Below are 11,564 nucleotides of genomic sequence, written 5' to 3'. Positions count from 1 at the left end.
TAGAGCACATGGTAAAACATTATATTTTCCTTTTGAGCAAATTACTTACAGTATTGCACTCACAGACATCACTGTTGACAGGCCTAAAAAAAAGTTGAGTGTGGAGCCCCCAGTCCAAAGTTTAGTCCCCACTAGAGCCGCTGGAGAAAGTGTTGTGAAGCCGAAGCAGGAATCCAGGCAAGCCACAGGGAGATACCGCAGAAGACTCAATCTGTGAAAGTATGCTCCTCTTCATTGTACTTATTGGGAGCTTTTACATAGCAAATCATTGACATTTTTTCAAAAATCAAACTTGGGGAAACAACAAATAGTATTTTACAAGGTGTTTAGTGTTTTAGAATCAATATGTAATGATGCTGTCTGTTCATTTTGGATAAAGATAGCTATCGGAGTTCTTTTAAATTCAAATTTCGTATGCAAGCAAGGTATAAACAGTGATTAGAAATGTACTGTTGTATGCCCAGTTAAGCTAGTGACCCCATGGCATGTTTACATTGGATGCTGTAGCCACAAAACTGCTAGACAAGTTACAGATCTCTTTGTCAGCTGCTGTCCTTTGATCTCATGTTCACTGGACACTGTGAAAATCAAACATGCATATTCACACTAAGGCGCCTTTCACATGGACGCTGTTTTTCCGCAGTTAAAAGCATGTAAATGTTTTGTGAAATGTTAAGGCTCCAGGCTCTGCGATTAGCTGCATTTGTACATTGCGGTTACATGCAGCCGCGTTTAGCTGCGGTAGTCATTCCCATAGCAACCCTTTTTTTTATATATGCTTTAATAAGCATTCCCAGTATTGATATTCGTTTTTTATTAGTGGGAATGCTTTAATAAGCATTCCCAGTATTGATATTCGTTTTTTATTATTAGTGGGAATGCTTTAATAAGCATTCCCAGTATTGATATTCGTTTTTTAGTGGGAATGCTTTAATAAGCATTCCCAGTATTGATATTCGTTTTTTATTATTCTTCTTCTTCTTAATTAGTGGGAATGCTTTAATAAGCATTCCCAGTATTGATATTTAGTGGGAATGCTTTCATAAGCATTCCCAGTATTGATATTCGTTTTTTATTATTAGTGGGAATGCTTTAATAAGCATTCCCAGTATTGATATTCGTTTTTTATTATTAGTGGGAATGCTTTAATAAGCATTCCAGTATTGATATTCGTTTTTTATTATTCTTCTTCTTAATTTTATTCCGTACGTTTTTTGGCTCTGCGTAACTTCTGCATACTTTCAGCTATTGAGACCATTTAACTTTTAAAATGTTCGTCTCATTCAGCTAACGATGGGACTTCTTCAAGTTTTTTTGTACTATTTATACTTTTTAAAATATTAAGCTTTTAGACACTTTTTTTTAACATTGAAGTCAATGAGAACATCCTTTTTCCTGCTTCAAAACACACGTTCTGCCAAAAGTTTCAGCTCCTTCATACTTTCACTTACAGACACCAAACAAACTTTAAAGCGGTCACAAAATATTCAGCTATCCAAACATGACTTTTCAGATTGATATCTTTTACGGTTTTTGTGAAAACGCAATTTACGTTAGCGATTTTTTCAGAAAATGGAATCGGTTATAATGTAACCCTATGGAAGGGATTTAGAGTGTGTCATGTGACCTTTAGAGTGGAGATCTTTGAAAACAAAAATTATCTTTAAAAAAAGGGCGAACAAATTGCTCTCACGCCCACAAGATCTACTTGTCATACACAATTTATATATCAAAACGTAGGTATGCTTGTCTGGTTTCAGGCAATGTGATCAGTTTTGTGATACGTATTTTAGTTTTAGTTCCAGGAGCTTCTAAAGGACAAGAGTGACAAAACCACTCTCATTGACTGTCCATGTTAAAAAAATTTAAAATTTTCCTGCAAAACACACAAAGACGCTCTTTTCTAAATCGCTGGCATGGCCACAATTTTAAGTTTATCAACATAAATTTCATATCGATGCGTTCACAAGGGCCGTGTCTTTCAAACGGTGAAGTCGCTGTATCGATCGCATGTACGGTTGTGGATTTATTACGTTTTGTTTGGAGGCATAATTAATGTATTGGTCTGTGAATTAAAAGGCGTTTGTAATGGAATTTCTTTCCATAAATAGCTTTCTACCTCAGTGCAATATTCCTCCTCACTGACCTGGGGGGAGGGGAAACCTCTTGAGGGGGGAGGGGCGACCAGGAAGTCAGGATACTCTCTACTTTGCAGATAGAGAAAGGAGCTGTGTGTCCTAAAGATAGTGTAGTGGTTATGGTGAATGGCTTTGGTGCGGGCTCAGCAATTCAGCATTCCCACTCGCATTTTCCTCAGGGAATGCATTTTCTAGTTCTTCTTCTTAATTTTATTCCGTACGTTTTTTGGCTCTGCGTAACTTCTGCATACTTTCAGCTATTGAGACCATTTAACTTTTAAAATGTTCGTCTCATTCAGCTAACGATGGGACTTCTTCAAGTTTTTTTGTACTATTTATACTTTTTAAAATATTAAGCTTTTAGACACTTTTTTTTAACATTGAAGTCAATGAGAACATCCTTTTTCCTGCTTCAAAACACACGTTCTGCCAAAAGTTTCAGCTCCTTCATACTTTCACTTACAGACACCAAACAAACTTTAAAGCGGTCACAAAATATTCAGCTATCCAAACATGACTTTTTAGATTGATATCTTATACGGTTTTTGTGAAAACGCAATTTACGTTTAGTGATTTTTTTATCGGTTATAATGTAATCCTATGGAGCAGGTTTAGAGTGTGTCATGTGACCTTTAGAGTGGAGATCTTTGAAAACCAAAATTATCTTTAAAAAAAGGGCGAACAAATTGCTCTCACGCCCACAAGATCTACTTGTCATACACAATTTATATATCAAAACGTAGGTATGCTTGTCTGGTTTCAGGCAATGTGATCAGTTTTGTGATACGTATTTTAGTTTTAGTTCCAGGAGCTTCTAAAGGACAAGAGTGACAAAACCACTCTCATTGACCGTCCATGTTAAAAATTTTAAAAATTTTCCTGCAAAACACACAAAGACGCTCTTTTCTAAATCGCTGGCATGGCCACAATTTTAAGTTTATCAACATAAATTTCATATCGATGCGTTCACAAGGGCCGCGTCTTTCAAACGGTGAAGTCGCTGTATCGATCGCATGTACGGTTGTGGATTTATTACGTTTTGTTTGGAGGCGTAATTAATGTATTGGTCTGTGAATTAAAAGGCGTTTGTAATGGAATTTCTTTCCATAAATAGCTTTCTACCTCAGGGCAATATTCCTCCTCACTGACCTGGGGGGAGGGGAAACCTCTTGAGGGGGGAGGGGCGACCAGGAAGTCAGCATACTCTCTACTTTGCAGATAGAGAAAGGAGCTGTGTGTCCTAAAGATAGTGTAGAGGTTATGGTGAATGGCTTTGGTGCGGGCTCAGCAATTCAGCATTCCCACTCGCATTTTCCTCAGGGAATGCATTTTCTAGTCGTTTTTTATTATTAGTGGGAATGCTTTAATAAGCATTCCCAGTATTGATATTCGTTTTTTATTATTCTTCTTCTTAATTTTATTCCGTACGTTTTTTGGCTCTGCGTAACTTCTGCATACTTTCAGCTATTGAGACCATTTAACTTTTAAAATGTTCGTCTCATTCAGCTAACGATGGGACTTCTTCAAGTTTTTTTGTACTATTTATACTTTTTAAAATATTAAGCTTTTAGACACTTTTTTTTAACATTGAAGTCAATGAGAACATCCTTTTTCCTGCTTCAAAACACACGTTCTGCCAAAAGTTTCAGCTCCTTCATACTTTCACTTACAGACACCAAACAAACTTTAAAGCGGTCACAAAATATTCAGCTATCCAAACATGACTTTTTAGATTGATATCTTATACGGTTTTTGTGAAAACGCAATTTACGTTTAGTGATTTTTTTATCGGTTATAATGTAATCCTATGGAGCAGGTTTAGAGTGTGTCATGTGACCTTTAGAGTGGAGATCTTTGAAAACAAAAATTATCTTTAAAAAAAGGGCGAACAAATTGCTCTCACGCCCACAAGATCTACTTGTCATACACAATTTATATATCAAAACGTAGGTATGCTTGTCTGGTTTCAGGCAATGTGATCAGTTTTGTGATACGTATTTTAGTTTTAGTTCCAGGAGCTTCTAAAGGACAAGAGTGACAAAACCACTCTCATTGACCGTCCATGTTAAAAATTTAAAACATTTTCCTGCAAAACACACAAAGACGCTCTTTTCTAAATCGCTGGCATGGCCACAATTTTAAGTTTATCAACATAAATTTCATATCGATGCGTTCACAAGGGCCGTGTCTTTCAAACGGTGAAGTCGCTGTATCGATCGCATGTACGGTTGTGGATTTATTACGTTTTGTTTGGAGGCGTAATTAATGTATTGGTCTGTGAATTAAAAGGCGTTTGTAATGGAATTTCTTTCCATAAATAGCTTTCCTTACCTCAGGGCAATATTCCTCCTCACTGACCTGGGGGGGAGGGGAAACCTCTTGAGGGGGGAGGGGCGACCAGGAAGTCAGGATACTCTCTACTTTGCAGATAGAGAAAGGAGCTGTGTGTCCTAAAGATAGTGTAGTGGTTATGGTGAATGGCTTTGGTGCGGGCTCAGCAATTCAGCATTCCCACTCGCATTTTCCTCAGGGAATGCATTTTCTAGTTCTTTTTATTCTTATCCTTTATTCCGTACGTTTTTTGGCTCTGCGTAACTTCTGCATACTTTGAGCTATTGAGACCATTCAACTATTAAAATGTTCGTCTCGTTCAGCTAACGATGGGACTTCTTCAAGTTTTTTTGTACTATTTATACTTTTTAAAATATTAAGCTTTTAGACACTTTTTTTTAACATTGAAGTCAATGGGAACATGCTTTTTACCGCTTCAAAACACACGTTCTGCCAAAAGTTTCAGCTCCTTCATACTTTCACTTACAGACACCAAACAAACTTTAAAGCGGTCACAAAATATTCAGCTATCCAAACATGACTTTTTAGATTTATATCTTTTACGGTTTTTGTGAAAACGCAGTTTACGTTTAGTGATATTTTATCGGTTATAATGTAATCCTATGGAGCAGGTTTAGAGTGTGTCATGTGACCTTTAGAGTGCAGATCATCCACAAAAAATATTATCTTTAAAAAAAGGGGGAACAAATTGCTCTCACGCCCACAAGATCTGCTTGTCATACACAATTTATATATCAAAACGTAGGTATGCTTGTCTGGTTTCAGGCAATGTGATCAGTTTTGTGATACGTATTTTAGTTTTAGTTCCAGGAGCTTCTAAAGGACAAGAGACATGTTAAAAAGTCTAAAAAATGTTTCTGCAAAACACACAAAGACGCTCTTTTCTAAATTGCTGACATGGCCACATTTTTAAGTTTATCAACATAAATTTTATATCGATGCGTTCACAAGGGCCGTGTCTTTCAAACGGTGAAGTCGCTGTATCGATCGCATGTACGGTTGTGGATTTATTACGTTTTGTTTGAAGGCTTCAATAACTGATTTTGTGTGTGGATGAAAGCGTTTCTAATGGTATTTTGATTCCCTAAATAGCTTTCTTTACCTCAGTGCAGTCCTCCTCCCCCACCTCATGTGGAGAAAGCCTCTTGAGGGGGGAGGGGCGACCAGTCAAGTCAGGACACTCTCTATATTGCAGATAGAGAAAGGAGCTGTGTGATATTAGGCTTTATAAGTACTGAAGGAACACTGTTTGTATGTCCTAATGATAGTGTAGTGGTTATGGTGAATGGCTTTTGTGCGGGCTCAGCAATTCAGCTATTCAGCATTCCCACTCGCATTTTCCTCAGGAAATGCATTGTCTAGTTAGTGGGAATGCTTTAATAAGCATTCCCAGTATTGATATTCGTTTTTTATTATTCTTCTTCTTAATTTTAATTTTATTATTCCGTACGTTTTTTGGCTCTGCGTAACTTCTGCATACTTTGAGCTATTGAGACCATTCAACTATTAAAATGTTCGTCTCGTTCAGCTAACGATGGCACTTCTTCAAGTTTTTTTGTACTATTTATACTTTTTAAAATATTAAGCTTTTAGACACTTTTTTTTAACATTGAAGTCAATGAGAACATGCTTTTTACCGCTTCAAAACACACGTTCTGCCAAAAGTTTCAGCTCCTTCATACTTTCACTTACAGACACCAAACAAACTTTAAAGCGGTCACAAAATATTCAGCTATCCAAACATGACTTTTCAGATTGATATCTTTTACGGTTTTTGTGAAAACGCAATTTACGTTTAGCGATTTTTTCAGAAAATGGAATCGGTTATAATGTAACCCTATGGAGCAGGTTTAGAGTGTGTCATGTGACCTTTACAGTGGAGATCTTTGAAAACAAAAATTATCTTTAAAAAAAGGGCGAACAAATTGCTCTCACGCCCACAAGATCTACTTGTCATACACAATTTATATATCAAAACGTAGGTATGCTTGTCTGGTTTCAGGCAATGTGATCAGTTTTGTGATACGTATTTTAGTTTTAGTTCCAGGAGCTTCTAAAGGACAAGAGCGACAAAACCACTCTCATTGACCGTCATGTTAAAAATTTTAAAAATTTTCCTGCAAAACACACAAAGACGCTCTTTTCTAAATCGCTGGCATGGCCACAATTTTAAGTTTATCAACATAAATTTCATATCGATGCGTTCACAAGGGCCGTGTCTTTCAAACGGTGAAGTCGCTGTATCGATCGCATGTATGGTTGTGGATTTATTACGTTTTGTTTGGAGGCGTAATTAATGTATTGGTCTGTGAATTAAAAGGCGTTTGTAATGGAATTTCTTTCCATAAATAGCTTTCTACCTCAGTGCAATATTCCTCCTCACTGACCTGGGGGGAGGGGAAACCTCTTGAGGGGGGAGGGGCGACCAGGAAGTCAGCATACTCTCTACTTTGCAGATAGAGAAAGGAGCTGTGTGTCCTAAAGATAGTGTAGTGGTTATGGTGAATGGCTTTGGTGCGGGCTCAGCAATTCAGCATTCCCACTCGCATTTTCCTCAGGGAATGCATTTTCTAGTTTATTCCTGTTCTTCTTTTTTTTTTTTTCTAACGCTGCTATCTGCAGTTGACACAAAAGACTGCGGTTATGTGCATATAGCTAAGAAAGAAAAACCGCTCAGGTGTGTAAATCTTCAGAATAAATGCTTCCCCCAGGACCACAGGGGGTGCAAAACAAAAGAAAGGATTCTTCTGGACAGCCGTACTCCGAAAAAAAGTTGCCTTTATTGTGAAAATCCAAGATAGAAAAACAGCTCTACATGTCACAGCATACCGGCAGAGCTGACACGTTTCACACTGTATTTAGTGTTTAATCATAGCTAGTAAACACACAAAAATCCTTTCTTTTGTATGTGTGTATATAGCTGCGCTAAATCGCACCTGGACGCATTCAATTCAATTTTTTTTTTTTATTCGCACCAAACCGCATGTAACGAAATCATAGCTAAACACTGTGCGTGAATGGGGCCATAGGAAAGCATTGTGTGCTTTTAGCTGCGGTAGAAAACTAGAAAATCCACAGCTAAAAGCACCATTCTATCCGTCCGTGTGAAAGGGGCCTTATTTGATGCAATTTGTTTGGACAATGATCTGTTCGTGTTCCACGGATGTGTTAGGCCTCGTACACACGGACGGACTGTCCGCTGAAAACGGTCTGCCGGACCGTTTTCAGCGGACATGTTCGTCCGGAGATTTCTGTCTGATGGTTGTACACACCATCAGACAGAAATCCGCGCGTACATGATACGCGGTGACGTGGCCTGCGCCGCGACGATGACGTGGCGACGTGCGCGGCCCTGGAAGTTCAATGCTTCCACGCATGCGTCAAATCACCTCGACGCATGCGAGGGATGGCGGCCGATCGGACATGTCTGGTGAGTCTGTACAGACGACCGAACATGTCCGACGGACAGGCTTCCAGCGGACATATTTCTTAGCATGCTAAGAAACATTTGTCCGCTGGAAACCTGTCCGATCCGCCGGAAAATTGTCCGGTCGGCCGTACAGATGCCTGAACATGTCCGCTGAAACTGGTCAGCGGACCAGTTTCAGCGGACATGTTCGGTCGTGTGTACGGGGCCTTAGAGCTACATTCATTGAAAAAAATCACAAAAACGTACCGTATTTTCCGGCGTATAAGATGACTTTTTGGATGCAAAAAAATGCATCCAAAGTCGGGGGTCGTCTTATACGCCGGTGACAGTCTCCGTCTGCTGCGAGCGTCAATTATTTAAAAGTCGCTCCTTCTCCTCAGAGTGTCCTGTGATAGGCGGAACACAAATCTTCCCAGCAGAGCCTCTGTTCTGTGTTCCTCCTATCACAGATGCCTTCACATCCTCGGACTAGATGAGAAGACGTCCGTGATAGGCGGAACACAGAACAGAGGCGCTGCTGGGAAAATTTGTGTTCCGCCTATCACAGGACAGTCTGAGGAGAAGGAGCGACTTTCAAATCATGGACGCTCGCAGCAGCCGGAGACTGTCACGGCCTGGAAGTCAAATCAGCAAAACGTGAGTGATTGCACTGTTCGCACAGTGGGGGGCAAGTTCAGGCACAGTGAGGCATGTAATGTAATGTAATGGCACAGTGAGGCATGTAATGTAATGGCACAGTGAGATTTGAAAAAGCCTGTTTCTGTCAGCGGTTCTGGCTACCCCTCGGCTTCCAGAAAGACTAGTAGGAAGGGGGTAGTTTTATATGGCGAGTATATCCCAAAACCAAACATTTTCCTGGAAAATTAGGGGGGTCGTCTTGTACGCCGGCAAATACGGTACACATGGTGTGCCTATTGATGTGTTATTGTTTTTATGACAGGGCCCTGGATTATCAGTCTCTTGATGCCCCACCATCTGAAACCCGAGCTCTTGAAATAATTGCCCATCAGATGAGAGAGATCCGCAAGCTGGAACTGGCGGTAGCTGATGCCCAAGAAAAGGAGAAGGCTTTACGGCTGCTGTCTCAGGAACTGCAGATCATAAAGGAGGAGCGCACACAGGCTGAGCAGGCAGAGGAGAGGAGGCAGCAAGAAGAGGAGAGGAGGAGGCAATCGGAAGAAGCTGCTAAAAGGAGGCGGCAGGAAGAGGCAGGTGTTGGCAGGGGCTGTGTAACTGTGCTGTATAATTTTCAGATAATTGTTGCTGTTATGGCATTCTACAATATGCAGATCATGTTGCGCATGTATAGTGGGGGACAGTTTTACTAATGGTTTATAGAAAGTTACAGCAGACTTGGCATGGCCCGGTAGGCAGGGCACTGGGGAACCAGAAAACCGCTGGCAGGATCTGCCATCCTTACATTTTTTTTTAGAGCTAAGCTATATTGACCGTATTCATTCCAGTGACCCGCACTACTGGAAATTGCTCTAAAAGAAAGAAGGAAACCAATACAAAGAAATACTCTGTTTACTGTAAATAGAATAGGGATGACTCGTGTACATGTAATTGCAACATAAAAGCTTGATGGCTTCCATATGTAAGGATTTATATTCAAACAAAGTGGAATTCCTCCCTTGCATTAACTTTATTAAAAATAGTTTCTTCCACAGTATTCATCTGAGGTCTGGGAGGTGTTACCATAACTGCCCTTGACACTCCCTCTTTTTTCCTTCGTGTTCCTTCCTCTTCTTTCCTTTTCGTCACTATTTAAACTGACATGTTCTCGGGTAAATTTTTGGTGTATTACCCTTTGTTCCTATGTGATTTATAAGCAGGCATTTGTTTCTCAAAAAAATAGGGGCTGGAACTCAACCACGACCTCCCAAAACCCCTCCACTTACGCACCCCTCCAAATCGCATCAAATAGTGGGCGTGGTCAGTCAAACTTCACAAACAGTAGGAGGGTCTTAAAGGGGCATTAAATACCAGGATTGCTATGCATTACATTACCGGACTTCTGTGTTTAGAAGTGATTGTGGTGAGCAGCCCCTCACCCCCAAGAGTCTGAGCCCCTGAAGAAAAGCCCTGTTTATAAGTACATTACACCATACCTAACTTTTTATGATGGTTCAACTTTAACTTGGTGAGAGGAATGTATCGTCTGGGAATCATTAACGGATATTGATTGCTTATACATGGAAATTTACTACTAATGTTCTTGTGCACCAAGATGTGATCTCTCTTTTGTAATGGTTAAATTGCTGTATGTCTCTCGGTAAAGACGTGCCTTTTCAGATAATTTTTCTGACCGTTTGCACATTTATTTGTTGTTGCTTCTTGCACTATATGTGTATCTCAAAAGCCAATTATCAGATCGGAAAAAAAAAAAAGTCCCCTTTTCCTCTGCTGCTACCAATGCTGCCTAATCTGTTTAAAAAAAAAATGTTTATAATTGCACATTTTTTAAAGGGGTTGTAAAGATAAAAAAAAATGTTTCCCCTAAATAGCTTCCTTTACCTTGGTGCAGTCCTCCTTCGCTTACCTCATCTTTCGATTTTGCTTTTAAATGTCCTCATTTCTTGTGAGAAATCCTCACTTCCTGTTCTTCTATCTGTAACTCCACACAGTAATGCAAGGCTTTCTCCCTGGTGTGGAGTGTTGTGCTCACCCCCTCCCTTGGACTACAGGAGAGTCAGGACGCTCTCTACGTTGCAAATAGAGAAAGGAGCTGTGTGTTAGTGGGTGTCCTGACTCTCCTGCTCGCCCCTCAAGGTAGGGGGCAAGCATGACACTCCACACCAGGGAGAAAGCCTTGCATTACTGTGTGGAGTTACAGACAGAAGAACAGGAAGTGAGGATTTCTCAGACGAAATAAGGACATTTAAAAGCAAAATGGAAGGATGAGGTAAGTGAAGGAGGACTGCACTAAGGTAAAGGAAGCTATTTGGGGGATTTTTTTTTTTTTTTTTTTTTTTTACCTTTTACAACCCCTTTAATCTGCTGCTGACATGTCTAACCCCTGTGTCAATGAGCGGCAGCTGTAGGGGAGAGGAAGGAGCGCTCAACAATAACTGTAAACTCTGGGAGTTGTGATGTCACTCGTAGGCTCCCTTGTCCAAGCTGCTGTCGGCGCTTCCTCTTCTCTGCAGCTGCTGCTCGGCGCCACAGGAGCCAGAACAGTAGGATCATGTGACTGGAGCAGACTAAAAATTGGTAACCGTAAAGATCTTTTTTTTACACAGGTTGGTTCAATATAGTTAGTGTTGGGCAGGAATTTCACTTTTCCTATGTAAGAGTACTAGGACCTGTGCCAAGGGGCACTAGTTCACTTCAAGCAGGATTTACATTTCCATACAAGTCTATGGGAAAGCAAAATCCACACAGTTGCCATTCTGAATGATCTTGGACTGATGTCGTCATGTCATGTGCTGAAAACGCACAACCGGGTTCACACTAGTACAACAAACGCTCCGACATTAGGAGCTAATGTTGCATGACGTATGAAAATCAATGTTTCCCTATGAGAGCCGTCTTAATTGGTCTGACACAAGTCGGTCCGACTTTGAAAAGTCGGATGGATGTCGGACCAATGTAGGACTGATGTCGCAGAGCAAAGTAGGATGATAGTCATATGTCGTGTGTCG

General features: G+C 40.3%; 1 protein-coding gene across 1 annotated transcript in view; it reads left to right on the top strand.

Annotated features, from left to right (window-relative positions):
* CCHCR1 (coiled-coil alpha-helical rod protein 1) overlaps positions 1-11,564 on the top strand; it is a 70,304-nt gene that overhangs the window by 18,766 nt on the left and 39,974 nt on the right. The window contains exon 4 of the mRNA XM_040323475.1: positions 8,861-9,128. Within this exon, the coding sequence (XP_040179409.1) occupies positions 8,861-9,128 (268 nt within the window). The remainder of the gene's footprint in view (positions 1-8,860; positions 9,129-11,564) is intronic.

Source organism: Rana temporaria, chromosome 9 (assembly GCF_905171775.1).
Source record: "Rana temporaria chromosome 9, aRanTem1.1, whole genome shotgun sequence".
In the NCBI taxonomy this organism is placed as follows: Eukaryota; Metazoa; Chordata; class Amphibia; order Anura; family Ranidae; genus Rana; species Rana temporaria.
Note: the sequence above shows the minus strand (reverse complement) of the source record. Positions and strands in the feature narration are given on the sequence as shown.